This window comes from Stegostoma tigrinum, chromosome 37 (assembly GCF_030684315.1).
Source record: "Stegostoma tigrinum isolate sSteTig4 chromosome 37, sSteTig4.hap1, whole genome shotgun sequence".
In the NCBI taxonomy this organism is placed as follows: Eukaryota; Metazoa; Chordata; class Chondrichthyes; order Orectolobiformes; family Stegostomatidae; genus Stegostoma; species Stegostoma tigrinum.
The window spans coordinates 15366376-15384661 of NC_081390.1; the positions used below are offsets into that span (position 1 = coordinate 15366376).

General features: G+C 40.9%; 1 protein-coding gene across 11 annotated transcripts in view; it reads right to left on the minus strand.

The window, feature by feature from the left end:
• Positions 1-18286, minus strand: part of kcnma1a (potassium large conductance calcium-activated channel, subfamily M, alpha member 1a) — an 828270-nt gene that overhangs the window by 173546 nt on the left and 636438 nt on the right. For all 11 annotated transcript variants that reach the window (XM_059640355.1, XM_059640354.1, XM_059640351.1 and 8 more), the window contains exon 15: positions 11352-11461. In XM_059640355.1, coding sequence (XP_059496338.1) covers positions 11352-11461 — 110 coding nt within the window. The remainder of the gene's footprint in view (positions 1-11351; positions 11462-18286) is intronic.

Below are 18286 nucleotides of genomic sequence, written 5' to 3' on the forward strand. Positions count from 1 at the left end.
ATTTCAAAATCAAGAAGTTAAAAGCACTGATCACCCTTCACTTTTTAATAGCTTTAAAGAGGACAACGTCAATACCGGGACTTACAAATGAGGTTAAAATAAAAAGTTAAATGTCGTAAAGCTTTAAAAAGGTTATCAAAAACTAGAGAATATTTCTTTCATAATGCGGTTATTTGACATTCAACAGATATCAAATTAGCTTTTCAGGGCTAGAGAGTTTGTTTAGAAGTAATCACGAATTTGATATTTTGTTAAAACTCCATTCGCATGTATTGAACAAGATGTAACATTTCAAGGACTTTTAAGGAGAAGCCGCATGTAAAAGTAGAATTTGTGTGATTATGATTAATTTTCACCTGCTGGGACTTCAATAGCGTTCCTGATGGAAAAGGCGGAAATCACTGACAGTAGTTTCTGATTTCCGCATTTAACTATGCATTTGCTAACGCCAGAAATTGCCATCAGTTTCACACTGATAATTACAGTGAATGCTGCAGTTTTACGATCATTACAACTGCAAAATCCAGGTCATTAAATATAGCAGTAAAATAATTTAGAGGTAAATCTAAGGAGTCTACAGTTCTGAAGCAGGTTATCTAACGGAATATTTTGGATGTTCAGCAAAGAAACTACATCAGTTGAATGAAGAATCTCTGGCAAGGTGTGATGAATCAATTTGGCATTTTTAAAGTATCAGTTCTAGTGCCTACATTTTAAAACTTTACATCTGTTTAATGATATTTTGCTCCTTTCTAACATGATTCCATAAAACAGCTGTATTTACAGTAACGTTAACATGGATTAATTTGAGCAACAATATACAAGAGGACATATTGATTATCATAGGGTTTAATTAAAGAGAATTGGATAGCATTATCCATCTAACACTAGCAAGGACATGAGAGTGTGAATAATGAGGTCTCTTTAATTTAAACTAGAAAACAGGATAATTGAGTCTCTAGGCAAAACCTATGTGTCAAGTGAAGATTTTTAGGCGATTCCTAAATCTCATTAGAACATCTGCATTCATTGATCATCACTTCCTCGTGGCACTGCATCATTAGTCGACAATAACAACCCCTCCTTGTTTAAATCTCATTAACCCCATGAGAACAGATGATGCGAATTTTCTGAGCAGCCATTACCATGACAAGGCGACTGTTGTTTGGTATATGAACATGACTCTTGTAATAAAGTAATCAGCTACGCCCGAGGGAAAATCCAAAATCTGAACTGTAATTACCATACTGAGACATTAACTGCTTTCATACACTCTGCTTGCAGTGGGAAGCCCAATCCAATTCCATTTGTGAGCTCAACTGAATTTGATTCAACCTTTATATTCATGGTCACCTTTGCCCTAAACGAGGGCATGCCTTGTCAACCAGTGAATGATCTACTCATCATTTCTGATGACATATTTGGATGAAAAATAACTATTTATTCTAGACAGAGATATAGCTGTCCGATTTTGAGGCCAGGTTGATATTACTTCTGCTTCTTAACTTTCTATAGTAGATTTACTTATTGTATTTATTTTCCAACATTAGGTTTCATTCCCCTTTCCAACAGAAAATGACACTTCATATTAAGAATCAAGTTAGTGCTTCACATCAGTTTTCAGAGGAAGTCAAGAAGATAGTTAATCAATTTCTTCCAGTAATGTTAAGCAATCAGTTATTAGGATACAAACAAACTAATATTAGGGACTTACCGTGCAAAGAATTGAGACCTTTTACTGTAGCAGCTACATCACGGCATTTGTGAAACCACATCATGAATGCTGTCTGCAGTTTGATCTCAAGATCCATAAGACCGAAAGTTATAGGATTAGGCCAATCAGCCCATTGAATCTGCTCCACTATTCAATGAAATCAAGCTGATCTGACAATCCTCAATTCCACTTTTCTGCTTTTTCCTCATAACTCTTGATTCCCTCACTGATTTAAAAAAAAAACTCTCGGCACTGAATATACTTATTGAACCATCCCAACAGCTTTCTGTAGTGAAGAATTCACAGATTCGCTACACTCTGAAGAAATTCCTTCTCATCACCATTTTAAATGGGTGACTCCTTAGTTTGAAATTATGACTTCTCGTCCTACACTTACAAGGCGGCGATACAAGCTCTTGACATTTACTCATTCAAGGCCCTAGAAATTTTACATGTTCCAATAAAGTCACCTGTCATTCTTCTAAACTCCAACCTACTCACCTCCCTCCCCAATAGCACTAAGGGTCTACCTACACCAAATGGATTGTAGTGGTTCAATTCGGCAGCTCAACACTACCACAATAAAATCAGCTGGAAATGAGTCTAAATTAATAGTAGTTTAGAAAAATGAAAGGGGATCATAATGAAATGTATAAAATTACGACAGAACTGGACCAGCTGGATTCCAGGATGATGTTTCCAGAGGCTGGAGATTAGTCTCAAGCAAGATGTCATACTCTCAGGATTCAGGGTAGCAAATTTATGACTGAAGTGAGGGGAAATTTCTTCATTCAGAGTGGCCGACATGTAGAATTCACGACCACATAAGGCTGTGGTGCCCTAGTTACTGAAAATATTCAAAAAAGAAACCAATTGTTTTTTAGACATCAAAGCCAAAGAGTACAGGGAGAAAGCTAGAATATAATGCTGAGATAGAAGATCAGCAATGATGACGTTGAATGGTACAGCAGTCTTAATGGGCTAAAATGGCCTCATTAAATCCTTCAGTTTAAAGCTGTGCCCCTTAGTTCTGGGCCCAGCCAGAAGAACAAACATCCTTTCCAGGTCCACCCATTAAGCTCAAACAGGATCTTATACACTTTAACTAAGAGTAATTCTCCCAAAATACAGTGGAAAAACAAGTCCAACTCGTCCAACCTATATTCTAAAGCAACCTACTCATTCCAGGGATAAACCTCCTTGAACCTCCTCCAAGCCATTGATATCCTTCCTTCAATAATGAGGAGTTAACTACATACTTTGCATCTGTCTTCACAGCCAAGAACATTATTAGCTTTAAAAATATGCTAAATCAATGTGCAAGAGATGAAGAGGAAATAAATATATTAACAAAGTACTAGGGAAATAATTAGACTAAAGACCAATATGCTTCCTGGACTTGATGATGTGTATCCTCAGAAACTAAGGGCAGTAGCTACAAAGTTAATAGATGCACAAATAATCTTTCAGGAATCTTTAGATTCTGGAAAATTTCAAGAGGATTGGTAAACTGCCAAGGTAACAGCCTTAATCAAAAAAGGAGAGAGAAAACTATAGTTAGTTTAACTTCTATCACTGGGAACAATGTAAGCATCTATTATAAAAGTCTAAAAGCAGACTATTTAGAAATACATAATGTAATCCAGCAAAGTCAGCATGGTCTCATGAAGGGGAAATCATGCCTGACAAATTAATATGAATTCTTTGAGGAGGGAACAAAGGGGAACCAACAGATGTAATATATTTGGACTTCCAAAATGTGTCCCATAAGATACCTCATATTAGGTTACTTAACAAGAGACCATGGGGTTGGGGGTAGTATATTAGCATAGACAGAAGATTGGCTAACTAATAGAAGACAGACAGACATTTTCAGGATGGCGACCTGCAACAAGTAGACAGCAATGGGGCAGGCCACAATTATTTACAGTATACATTAACGATTTGAATAAGACCAGATGTTATAGGAGCAGAATTAAGCAATTCGATCCATTCAGTCTGTTCCACCATTCAATCATAACTGATATGTTTCTCAATTCCATTTTCCTGTGTTCTCCGCGTAACTCTTGATCCCCCTACTGATCAAGAACCTCTCTCCCTGCTTTCAACACACTCAATGACTTAGCCTCACCAGCCTATTGCAAAGAATGGGCTATGATAAGGCATTTGATAAGGTTCCCCATGGTAGGCTCATTCAGGAGGTCAGGAGGAATGGGATACAGGGGAACTTAGCTGCCTGGATACAGAATTTGCTGGCCAACAGAAGGCAGCGAGTGGTAGTAGAAGGAAAATATTCTGCCTGGAAGTCAGTGGTGAGTGGTGTTCCACAGGGCTCTGTCCTTGGGCCTCTACTGTTTGTAAGTTTTATTAATGACTTGGATGAGGGGATTGAAGGATGGGTCAGCAAGTTTGCAGACGACACAAAGGTTAGAGGTGTCGTTGACAGTATAGAGGGCTGTTGTAGGCTGCAGCGGGACATTGACAGGATGCAGAGATGGGCTGTGAGGTGGCAGATGGAGTTCAACCTGGACAAATGCGAGGTGATGCATTTTGGAAGGTCGAATTTGAAAGCTGAGTACAGGATTAAGGATAGGATTCTTGGCAGTGTGGAGGAACAGTGGGATCTTGGTGTGCAGATACATAGATCCCTTAAAATGGCCACTCAAGTGGACAGGGTTGTTAAGAAAGCATATGGTGTTTTGGCTTTCATTAACAGGGGGATTGAGTTTATGAGTCGTGAGATCTTGTTGCAGCTCTATAAAACTTTGGTTAGACCGCACTTGGAATACTGCATCCAGTTCTGGTCGCCCTATTGTAGGAAAGATGTGGATGCTTTGGAGAGGGTTCAGAGGAGGTTTACCAGGATGCTGCCTGGACTGGAGGGCTTATCTTATGAAGAGAGGTTGACTGAGCTCGGTCTCTTTTCATTGGAGAAAAGGAGGAGGAAAGGGGACCTAGTTGAGGTATACAAGATAATGAGAGGCATAGATAGAGTTGATAGCCAGAGACTATTTCCCAGGGCAGAAATGGCTAGCATGAGGGGTCATAGTTTTAAGCTGGTTGGAGGAAAGTATAGAGGGGATGTCAGAGGCGGGTTCTTTACACAGAGAGTTGTGAGGGCATGGAATGCGTTGCCAGCAGCAGTTGTGGAAGCAAGGTCATTGGGGTCATTTAAGAGACTGCTGGACATGCATATGGTCACAGAAATTTGAGGGTGCATACATGAGGATCAATGGTCGGCACAACATCGTGGGCTGGAGGGCCTGTTCTGTGTTATACTGTTCTATGTTCTATGACTTGGCAAATGGAATATACCACAGAAAAATGAAATGTTAGGCATGTTGGCACGAAGAATTAACGAGCTGAATATTATATAAATAGAGAAAGACAGCAAAAAGATGAAGCCTAGAGGGATTTGGGGGTCCTCCTGCATGAATCACAAAAAGCTAGCATTCAAGTTTAGCAGGTAATAAGGAAGGCAAATAGAACATTGGCCTTTATTTCAAAGGGAATGGAAGGTTTAAAAAAAAGAAAGCCTTGCTAAAACTAAAAAAGACACTAGTTAGACCTCACCTAGAATACTGTAAACAGTTTTCTAAATGTGATTTTGGAGTCAACTCTATCTCTCCTCATAAAATAATCCTGCCAACCCAGGAATCTGTCTGCATTCCTTATGTCAAGTATATCCTTTCTTCGGTAAGGAGACCAAAACTGCACACAATGCTCCACTCAGCAGCAATGAGAAATCCTTGTTCATTAATATGTTAAGTATCTTAAGTGGATAGATCCTTATTAGGCAAGAGAATCAAAGGTTATTAAGGGTAGAGGGGCGTGTGTAACTTAAAACACGAACAGTCAGCCTTAATTATACTGAATCGTAGACCAGACTCGAATGGATCGAATGGTCAGCTTTTTCCCTATGTTCATGTGTATCTAGATTTTTAAAAATTACCCTTTGCTTGAGTAACTGGGGTTAATGTAGAAATTTTCATACTGCTGTGTTCTTCTTATAAATGGTTTTCACTGTTGTTTTATGAAGGATTACTTCAACATTTTTGAGTGAATCAGTGTAGTTAACTTGACAGATAGTAGTTATTGGAGCCAATCAGAAAAGTGTGATGGATAATTTTTTTGCCCCTTTCAAATAGCTCTTTCTCAGATTAAATGTATAGGCTGTCACATTTAATGTGTAACTGTTATTCATAAGACTTTTAATTATATATACTAATGGATAAGGAACAGTAATTGCTAGAGAAGAGAGGAATCAGAATAGCACTAAGCAGAAGAGAAAGCAGCGATGGTTGGGGGTGGGGTTTGGGGTTGGGGGTGGGGGTCTGGGGAGGAGGGAAGGGGCTGATGAGTAGTGGAACACAGGTTTTCTCTTTCCAAGATGGGGCAGGAAAGATGACTAAAAATAAACAGGTAATTGGGATCCGTTGGCATTTAGGAGACACTCGCACCCTTCCTGTCACCTCAGAAATTAAGTGAGATGGCCCAGAAAGATCTTGCAATCTCTGTGGCATTGATTTCCTGACCTGCCACTAGTTAAAGGCCTAGTTAAAGGTAATTTCTTCAACACCAGGCATGGTGAGGAAGAGCTGAGCTACCCAACTGGTAAACTAGTATGGGCCAGCTGTCAATTTAGAAGATGGAGTGTCACCTGTATCTTTACCAATTTGTGCAAGAGCAAGGGATTCAACCTGAGGCCTGGGGGTGGTGGTGCTGGATTTTTCTTCTATCGTTTATAAGAATGTGGTTGAAGCCCTCTCCCCTCACCTTTGATGGCTTGCATTGCCCTTGACATGTTTTACATGTAAACTAATCAGTTGGAAAACATGGCTGATTTACTGGTGGTGCTTAATTGATGGGAATGTTACTACAATAGTTCAGTTGTGTGTAGAAGAGCTCCTGAATATAGAAAAAAAAAGTGTGGGTCTTGCCAGCTGCTCCTTCATTTACTGCCTTGTCCTAATTGCTCAAATGGCAATTAAGAATCAATCACATTGTTGTGGGTCTGGAGTCATATGTAGTCTAGACCAGGTAACGCCAACATAGCTCTGTCCCTAAAGAACATTACTGATCCAGATGGATTTTACAACAATCAACAGTGATTACCTTGGTAACCATTAGACTAGTTTTTGATTCCAGATTTTTTTGTAGGATTCAAAATTTCACTGTCTGCCATGGTGAGATTTCAACCCATGTCCCCAGAACATTAACCACCAAGTCCCATAACATGTATTTTAAAATTGCCTCAAGGGATGGCTTTCAATAGATCACAACAGGTAGCTGTTCTACTGCACAGAAAGTTCTGCTACACTGAGCCAGAATCAAGTTGTCTATGAATAATTTAGCACTAGGTTCCCAATGAACATGATGTGCATTAGGAGAGAGGTGGCACCCAATATTGCACTGTAGACCTGAATCAAGCAGCACTATGCACTAACCATAGTCAGCCAATCAGTGATTGTGTCATATTATGCTTAGGAGGGAAGGCCATCTCTCAGGTTTTGGTCGTTATCCCACAAATGGTAGTCTCCCACTGTTGGCTCCTCAGCCAAGTACACACACCAAATATTTGAACCTATGACTTCACTGATACTGAGCAGGATTACTACTATAGGAACATATCATCAGTAGGTTAAACCTAACCTGTCCTGTGATGGTATAAACCCAGACCATGTTCCCTAATAATAAGTGCACAATCCAATGCCTGGTGAATACTACCACAATGATAGGAAGAGCTGACATCAAAGGAACAATGAAGGCATTGTTATGTGATGTGTCCTTGGAGATCCATTGCTCCGGTCTCATGCCCAAACTACCTGCATCTTATCTCCCAATGGCCACAAACCCAGAAACCAAATTCCAGACAACTCCCATTTTTCTTCCCTCTCATCCTCTATCTGGGGATCTGGGAGGTGGAGTTCCCAAAGCAGTTTCTACTGTAGATTGCTGAGTTTTGGAGATGCCATTCTCTCATTAGCTGGCAGCTCTAGGTGTGCCGGGACTACCCTACTCCAGCTTCAAAACTCTAGCATAAATCTGCTGGCAGCTAGTCAGCTGCCTGATTGACTTCTGATCAAATGGGCATTCTGAACAAGATAGGCAGCAAGTTTCTCTCCACAAAACTACTCTGCTTTCAGAGTGAATCCAAATAGAACAAAATTGTATCCTGAGTATGGGGAGAGAAGAAGTAAGAACTGTACTAGGTAAATAACAGAAAACAACAGGACACTGCATCAAATTTTGTGCCATGGATACATTATTTCTCAGTATCCTCTCATCCATATTTTTTCCCAATTTCCTTGCATCTTCCTAATCACTTGTTGTACCTGCATTCCAACTGTGATTCATCTACAAGTTCACCTAGATCTCTGTGCACCTCAAAGTTCTGAAATCTCTTTCTACTCAGACAATATGCATATTTTTTCCCAATTTCCTTGCATCTTCCTAATCACTTGTTGTACCTGCATTCCAACTGTGATTCATCTACAAGTTCACCTAGATCTCTGTGCACCTCAAAGTTCTGAAATCTCTTTCTACTCAGACAATATGAGAGGATACTGAGAAATAATGTATCCATGGCACAAAATTTTGAGGAAGGATCAAAATGAAGCTGGGAGTACTTGCTGTAGAGTTTGGAAATAGGTTGCAAATGCAATCAGAAAAATAGGTCTGCCTGAACACAAAAATATGGTGCTCTGTTAACATTATTCTTTGGTCAATGTTGCTTGGTGCCACAGGGATGGGTGTTGTGGGCTCAAGTATTTACAATCTATATAAATGACTCAGATGAAGGGAGTGATCATATGGTTGCTAACTTTACGGATTGGTACAAAGTTAGGGAGGAAATAAAGTTGTCTGAAGGACAAAAGGAGTCTGCAAAGAGGCACAGATTGGCAAAGAGATTGATTGAGTGGGCAAAAATTTGTAAGATGGAGTATAAAATGTGACCCTGTCCACTTACACAGAGAGAATAGGAAAACGTCATATTGTCTGAGTAGAAAGAGATTTCAGAACTTTGAGGTGCACAGAGATCTAGGTGAACTTGTAGATGAATCACAGTTGGAATGCAGGTACAACAAGTGATTAGGAAGATGCAAGGAAATTGGGAAAAAAAATGGATGATTTGTTACATATCCAAAGAATGTTGATGAGCCCCATCTACAATACTGTGTGCAGTTTGGTCTTCTTATTTAGGGAGGACACAAATACATTAGAAGCAGTTCAGAGAAGATTCATCCAACTGATAACTGGCATCGGGGTGGGTTATCTAATGAGAAATGGTTGCACACATTGGGTGGTAAACAATTCCACATATTCACTACACTCAGAGAAGAAATTCCTCCTCATCACTGTCTTAAATGGGCAACCCCTTACTCTTGAGATAATGCCCTCTAACCCTAGATTCTTCCACAATTTCTCAGCATCTGTCTTATCAAGGTCCCTCAGATTCTTATATATTTCAATAAGATTGCCTCTTATTCTTCTAAATGTCAATGAGTACAGGCTCAACTTACTCATCGTCTCCTTATAAGAAAATCCCTGCTTGCCCAGGATCAACTAAATAAACTTTCTCTGTGCTGCCTCCAATAGTAGTATATCTTTCTTTAGATAGAGGTACCAAAACTGTTCATAGTATAGTGTGGTCGAACTAGTGCATTGAATTGTTTCAGCAAAGTTTCAATACCTTTACATTCCATTTCCTTCGAAATAAAGGCTAACATTCCATTTGCCCTCACTATTACCTGCTGAGTTTATATGCTGCTTGTGGTCTATGTACGAGGATCCCAAGACTCCTTTATTCTGCAGCTGTCTGCCATCTTTCTCTGTTCAAATAAAATTCAGCTCCTTTATTTTTCCTGTCAAAATGCATAACACCATATTTTCTTACTTTATATTCCACTGTCATTTTTTTGCCCAATTGTTAACCTGTCCATATATCTCTATGAACTGTAGTCCTCACCACTTGTGTTCCTACCTATTTTTGTGTCATCAACAAACTAGACCTGTCTCATCCAAGTCACTAATTTATATTGAAAATAATTGTAGATGCCAGCACTGATCCCTGTAGCACTCTACCGGTTGCACCTTGCCACCTTGAAAATGTCTCCTTTACTCCAAGCCTGTGCTTTCTACTTGTTAGCCGATTTTCTATCCATGCTAATACACTAACTCCAAAACCTTGGCTCTTACTTCATTACATAGCCCTATAAATGGTACCTTATTGAATGCCTTTCGGAAATCCAAATATACTACATCGAATGGTTACCCTTCATCCCGCCCATATCTTATCTCCTCAAGGAGCTGTGATATATTTGTCAGGCATAACTTCTCCTTTATGAAGCCATATTGACTCTGCAATGACTGGACTCTGTATTTCTAAATGCTCTGCTGTTACATCCTTTATAACAGGCTCAATCATTTCCCTAATGACAGATGTTAAGCTAACTGATGTATAATTATCTGATTCAGAGACAGCAGGAACTGCAGATGCTGGAGAATCTGAGATAACAAGTGTAGAGTTGGATGAACACAGCAGGCCATGCAGCACCAGAGGAGCAGGAAGACTCAAGTTTCGGGCCTGGGCCCTTCTTCAGAAAACTGAAGAATTTTCTGAAGAAGGGTCGAGGCCCGAAACGTCAGCCTTCCTGCTCAACCTGTGTTCATCCAGCTGTGCACCTTGTTATCTCTTAGCTACAATTACCTGATTTTCAGTCTCTCTCCTTTTTTTGAATAAGGCTGTTACACAAGCAGTTTTCCAATCCCCTGGGACATTTACTCATCTAAGGTTTCTTAGAAGATTATTATCAATACATCCAATATATTTACAGTTAATGCCTTTAAAATCCTAGGATGCAACCCATCAGGTCCAAGGTCTCTACAGCCTTTAGCCCCTTTAATTTCCCTGGTATCTTTTCTCAAATTACTTTTGTGCTTATTTCCATTCCACTTCTGCCACTTGGTTACTTAGCATTTTGGGGGCGACTGAGACAAAGTATTCTTCAACTCCTTTACCACTTCATGGTTCCTGATCATTATTTGCCATCCGCATACTCTAAGAGGTCCATGTTCACTTTGATCCCTCTTTATTTTTGTATATTTAAAGAAGCTCTTACTGTCTAAATTCTATATTATTTGCTAGTTTACCCTCATAAGTTATGTTCCCTTTCTTTGTTATTTTTTGATCATTATCTGTTGGTTTTTAAAACTTTCCCAAATCCCCGGCTTATCACTAATCTTCGCCATATTGTACATATTTTTCTTTCAATTTGATACTATTCTTAACTTCTCCAGTTGGTTTATATCTTCCCTAGCTCCCTTCTTCCTCAAATATACAACTCCGTTGTGGCTCAGGAATTATTTTGTTAAGAATGTCTCCATTGGTGGGATAGTGAGCAAAACAGACGTTAATGTTCAGACCGTAGGGTATACACATCGAAAAAGGTTCGGCTAGAGTAAACGAGGCCTGGTGCAATAATTAAGGAATGTCTCAAGCATTCTTGGTCCAAATTCTCTGTGCAACTGAAAGAATTGGTAAGAATGCTCCGACATTCACTGCACTTACAGGAGTTACTCAGTGCTTATTGATGAACTTAAAGTCATTGGTGGAGATACGTTCTTGTTTACTTACTCACAGACTGCAGGAAATGACAAGCCTATGAAGGCACTGGACAAATATTCAGTGTACATCTCATTTGCTACCCCTTCGAGATAGTATTTCTGCCAGGTGTCCTCCTCAATCTAGAATGAAAAGAGAAACAGAATGCTGACCCATCTCATGAAAGGAAAACCAAACTTTGACCTGTAGAGAGATGATCGAGTAAAATCAAATGTTGTATTCTGAACGCTGGAACCCAGGTCTGAGGTTCGCTTGAATCAAAAAAGTGAAAGGTCTACTCATGAAATTAGGTTAACCAGCCAAAGTTAAAAATATCAATCATGGTGAAGTAATGGAATGCCAGAGAAATTGGATTCTGCCTTCATAACAAGCACTACACTGATCAATTAATCAAGGTATCATTGTTTGTCATCATGACGATGCAATAGCACACTGGGAAAATGCACATTGCCCTTTTTACCCCCTCAGCTTAAAGACTCAAGTGCATTGATTTATAAAATCGTGATAGAGTAAATAGCCAAAGTTTTTTCCCAAGGGGACAGTAGTGCAAAACCAAAGGGCATAGGTTTAAGGTGAGAGGGAAAAGATTTAGAAAGGACCCGAGGGGTAACTTTCTCCATGCAGACAGTGATGCATATGTGGAACGATCTGCCAGAGGTGGCGGTGGAGGCTGGTACAATTACGACATTTAAAAGACATCTGGATGGGTACATGAATAGAAAGGGTATAGAGGGAGATGGGCCAAATGCTGGCAAATGGGACTAGATCGGTTTAGGATAATTGGTCAACATGGATACGTTGGACCGAAGGGTCTGTTTCTGTGGTGTATGATTCCATGGTAGGCAATGCACTTACACCTTGTCCTATTAAGACAAATCCATTTTGATGCTGATGTGGGGAGAAATTCAATTCCCTGTCTCAAGCATTTTTATGTTGACAAGCATGAAATGCTACACAAAACACCAAGAAGAATAAACACCAGGATAAATATACCAAGTAGGCTGAAGGCGTTCCACTGCCTGTATATCCAGCTGCTACTCATCAACACTTTTTTACAATTCTATTTCAAATAGTAACATAAATGTTCATGTGGGTCTGATGCAAGCTTTCTTCCTGAATTATACTATTTTCACCTTCATGACACTATGTACTGTGAGTTACTCTACCAGATAGTGAAGGCTCAACCGAAGATCTGGTTAAACGTTGGGACTGATAACAAACCTATTGCTCATACATTTTTGTCTGAGACATACCAGTAGCAGAGCTTGGTACTCAACAATGCTTCTTTGTCCAAAATGGCAATATTCAACCTAACCTTTATAAACATGCACTTCTACATTAGAAACATTCTCATTTTTCACTGTGCTTCTGAGGTCTCTCTCAGCTACATCTGGCTAACGAGTAATTTTAAACTGCAAGCTTGTGATTAGGTCATTGAAAATGCATTGTTTCTCATTATTTTATGACAGTAGAAATGGATGAGGGAGAGAAATTACATATTTTATTTTTGAAAGAGATTCAATATTAGAAAATGAAACCTGAATGACTGTGACCTTGGCTGCCCTCCAAGCCTGCTCAACAGAGACATTTCTGTAAGAAACAACTGGCGCAAATTTGTGGCACAGTGTTAGTACAGCAGATCTCTCTGTTACTCAACCTCTTGGAAGCTCTTACCTCCAAATTTAGTGATCTTTGGGTAGGCCATAAAACAGCTGAGAAAGGAGAGGGCATCAAATCTGAGGAGTTAAATAATTCCTGTACACTGTAACATTTTACTAAGAAAATGCGGTGAACAAACCAAACATTGATAAATTTGGCCTGCTATTTGTAAGCTTGCCACATCTTTGGGTGCTTTTATGACAAAAAACATCATTCGATCAGATGACTTGCTCCCAGCTTTCTGCCAACACCTGACATGACATGAATGTAACGATGTGTGTGGCATAGTTTTTATGCCAAAGAAAAGTGCCTCTGTTTTATCTGACACCTCTCCACTCCACAAGACTGAAATCAAACTTTATTATGTGATACTCATGGGGAAGGTGTCTGAAGTAGCACGCAAGTGAGCCAACAGAACACATTGCCAACCAAATGCATTTATCTCAAAAAGAATACTCAGAAAGAAAATTAAGCAGATCTTCTACTCCTGGTCAGTTATAGTCATGTGGAATGTTCCAGGATATTTTGCAGCACTAAGTAGAAATGGAATGCCAGCAAGCTCAAATTAGTGCTGGCTTCTGTACACCACTGAAGGTGGGATGTGGAAAAGGGGTGAACACTTTGAGCACAGTTAATCCCACTCATCAAGTGGGTGAATGAAGAGGAAAATTGCTGTTCCATCGGTGCACTATTGGAAAATGATCTCTGATAAACCGACACAATACTGGGACTTAGACAACGAGTGGATGATAAATTATTCCAACATTATTGGATCACAATATTAGTATGGTTAGAAACTTGGGTAAAAATTTCTAGTTTTTTTTTCTTTCAAGAAAGCACCTTTTTGTCAACTTGACTGTCGTCTGGTGCCGCTAAATGACATTATCAGAACTCTTTGTGCTTGATGTCATCCCATGCCATATCCTACTTCATAAGCTAGTTTAAAACAGTTGCACAGCACTGTGCAGAAAAGCAAATATGTCACAAATGCCAGCACCAAGTCTGCTCTGCCTTCATAGCACTGACCAACACAACATTGCTCTACAGACAATCACACAAAACATTCAATTACTAGGCATATTTTAGATTAGATTCCCTACAGTGTGGAAACAGGCCCATTGGCCCAACAAGTCCACGCCAGCTCTTGAAACATCCCACCCAGACCCATCCCCCTATAACCCACACACCCCAGAACCCTACAGGCAATTTAGCATGGCCAATCCACCTATCCTGCACATCTTTGCACAGTGGGAGGAAACCGGAGCACTCGGAGGAAACCCACGCAGACACTGGGAGAATGGGGCAAACTCCACACAGACATTTGCCCGAGGCTGGAATCGAACCTGGGTCCCTGGTGCTGTGAGGCTGCAGTGCTAACCACTGAGCCACCGTGCCGCCCCAAAACTCTTTGTTTTTAAGTTACCTGCAATCATGCATTTTTCATGCTTCCAAACAATCCCTTCCAACTGTTTTTACACCTGTCTTAATTTTTGATTATCATTAATGTTCTTATAAACTTGTAACTTCTCAGTTCCAAAGATGCCATTTTGCATGTGCTTCCTTCCATTCTGTATTCTTACTGTGTTTAAACTTTGACTCATTTCTTGGTCTCTTACTTCATTTATTTGTTGATAGAATCTCATAATGGTGTATCCCCGATCTTCATCAGTCTTCCTCCTTCCCACAAGATACAAATTTTCACTTGCTCATTTGCAACTGATCAGAGGTTCTCATACTTTTTTCTCTCATTTACTCTTCTCAGTTTTGGATGGTGTTCTATATTATGGCTCTTACCCTGAGTTTCTTAATTTAAAATAAAATTAAAAGCTGATTGATCGGGAACCACCCTCAAACTGTTTTCGGGCAATTTCCAAGCCTTTAACTTAAGAAATAACACATTTCTATAGCATCTTTCTAAGAATCCCTATAGTGTGGAAACAGGCCATTTGGCCCAACTAGTCCACACTGAACCTCAGAGCATCCCACCCAGACTCATCCCCCTATGACTCACCTAATGTACACTCTCTTTCTTCCTGAACACTGCAGGCAATTTAGCATAGCCAACGCACCTAACCTGCACATCTTTGGACCGTGGGAGGAAACCCACACAGACATGGGGAGAATGTGCAAACTCCACACAGACAGTCGCCTGAGACTGGAATCGAACACAGGTCCCTGGCGCTGTGAGGCAGCAGTGCTAGCCACTGTGCCACCATGCTGCCTCAAGAGAGCTTGATTTCCTTGACCGGGAATTGAATGCAGGCCACGGCATTGAGAGCACCAAATCCTAACCACTAGGCTACCACGGAAGCCCCCGGTTTCTCACAGCCAGTTAAATACGTTTCAATTGGAGTCACAATTGTTCTGCAGAGGAGAAAAAGGCAAGCAGTTTGGGTACAGCAAGGTGATAGAAAAGCAAATGTGAGAGATGACCAATTTCTTTATAATGGTGCTAAAGGTTCAGTTCTTAATATTAGGTAGGGCACTGGAACTACTACATTTCAATGAAAAGCATCAATCAACACATGAAGCCCACGTGGAAAGGGCAGATTTACATATTTTAAGAACAAGTGAGTTTAAAAGAAAACAACTTTAGTGTAGTGGTAATGTGACAGGACTAGTAATCCAGAGCCAAGGCTTATGTTCTATGTTCTATGTTCTAGGGAAGACCAATAGGAGGCTGGAAGAACACAGCAACCTGGGCTGCATTTGGAGGAAAGGAGAACAGCGACACGGTGGCTCAGTGGTTAGCACTGCTGCCTCACAACACCGGAGACCCAGGTTCAATTCCACCCTTGGATAAGTGTCTGAGTGGAGCTTGCATGTTCTCCTTGTGTCTGCATGGGTTTCCTCCAGGTACTCCGGTTTCCTCCCACAGTCCAAAGATGTGCAGGTTAGGTGGATTGGCCATGCTAAATTGCCCGCAGTGTTCAGCAATGTGTGGATTGAAGGATGGGTCTGGGTGGGATGCTCTTTGTGTCAGTGTGGACTTGTGAGCTGAAGGGCTAGTTTCCACGCTGTAGTGATTCTATGAATATTTCGAGTATTACCCCTTCTTCAGGACTAGGTATAGGAGGAGAGGGAGCTGCAGTTAAAGCCGGTGGGAGGGGGATGATAGATACAGACTCGTAGAAGGTATGTGCTGGCTGGTCGATGGGAGGGAATGAATTTGATTGGTGTCTGGAAGGGAGGGTCAGAAGGTGGAATGGAGAGAGGAGGTGGGGCTGGAAAGGGAGCCAGGGTATGGGTGGGAAAGTTACTTGGCATTGTAGAACTCAATAATAAATCCTCTGGGCTGTCAAGTGGAGGTGTTATTCTTCAAATTTGCATTCTGAGTCACTGGAAGAGCCTAGGACGGACATGTTTGGGGGGAGTGCGGGAAGGGCTGAAATGGGCAGTGGCTGTGAGGTTAAATTGGCAATTATGGGCCAGGCGAAGATGCTTGGTGAAACGGTCACCTAGTCTACATTTAATCTCACTGACGTAAAGAACACCATATCGGGAGCAGCGGATGCAGGAGGAGGTTGAAATGAAGCTCTGTCTCACTTGGGGAATGGAGGAAGTGCGGTACAGGGGTGTCTAAATGACAGAGGTGGGGGACAAAAGCATTGTCTGACAAAGTGGACATCTGGGATGCTTAGGAGTGGAACATCTCCTTTTCTGAGCAGAGGCGGCAGAGGCGGAGGAATTGGGAAAAGGGGATAGAGTCTTTGCAGGATACAGTGTGGGAAGAGGTGTAGTCTTGGAAGCTTTGGGAGTCTGTGGGTTTATAGTAAATGTCGGTCCATAAACTGTCATCCAAAATGGAAACAGAGAGGTCAAGAAAGGGCTGGGGGGGACGGTGTCTGAGATAGATCAAGTGAATTTGAAGGTGGGGTGAATGTTGTTAGTGAAGTCGATAAACTGCTCCAGTTCAGTCTCGGTGCAGCGTCCTGCAGTCATCGGTGTCATGGCAGAAGAGTTGGGGAACAGTACCAACATATGTGCTGAAGAAGGACTGTTCGACATTATTTGTCTTATGTTCTGGGGACATGGGTTCAAATCCCACTGTGAAGAATAGAGAAACTTGTATTCAGTAAAATTCTGCAATTAAAAGTTAGTTCAACGTTGTAAATGTTGCTGATTTTCATTTAAAAAAAACACCCGATTCACAAATATTCTTTTGGGAAAAAAATCTTCTATCTCTACCTGATCTGGCCTGCATTTGGCTCAGACAAATAACACTTTGTCTGACTCATAACTGGCCTCTGAAACATTTCAGCAAGCCAATGGATATATCCAACCACCAGGAAATCTAAACAAAGGAGAGCCACTGGACAGATTATCCAGAATCAATCCAGGCACCAGAAACAACAATGGCAAACACAGTCCTGTTGACCCTATAGGGGCTTCCTCAGGTTTATAACAAAACTGGAAGTTCTGTCTCACAGACCAATCAAACAACAACCTGAGCCATGTTCACGGAATCATATCTTACACCCAATGTGCCACGACAGGATCAGTAGCAGTGACCACTACCAATCATTGAGGAGACAAAGTCACATCTTCACATTGAAAATCCCCTACACCTTGTTGTGTGGCATTACTACTGTGCTAAATGGGACAGGTTTCAATCAGATTTAACCACTCAAAATAAGGCATCCTGAGGCACTGAGGTCAGCAGCAGAAGCAGAATTATACTAAACCACAATCATAGTCTGGTACATGCCCCACTCTACCACTACAATTAAGCTGGGAGACTAACCCTGGTTCAAGGAAGTGTGCAGGAGGGCATACTAGAAGTAGCATAATGCATACCTAAAAGTGACAACCTGTTGAAGTTACAAATCAGGACTATTTGAGTGGTAAACAGCGTAAGCAGCAAGTGATAGATGGGGCTTAGCAACACCATAACCAAACAATTAAATCTAAGCTCTGCATTCAGTTGCTAATAGTGATGACTAACTGACTGGAAGCGGAGGCTCCACAAATATCCTCATTCTCAACGATTGGGATGCCCAGCACATTAGTGCAAATGGCAAGGCTAAAGTATTTGCATCCATCTTTAGCCAGAAGAGCCACGTAGAAGATGCATCTCAGCCTCCTTCCACGGTCCCCGGCATGATTCATGCCACATGATATGAAGAAATGCATGCAAGGCACTGGGCATTGCGAAGATTATGGGCCCTGTGAACATTCTGGTAATAATGATGAAGACTTGTGCTCCAACACTAGCAGTGTCATAGCCAAGCTGTTACAGTACAGCTAGAACATAGACATCTGTGCAGAAAATAACTCAGGTATGCCCT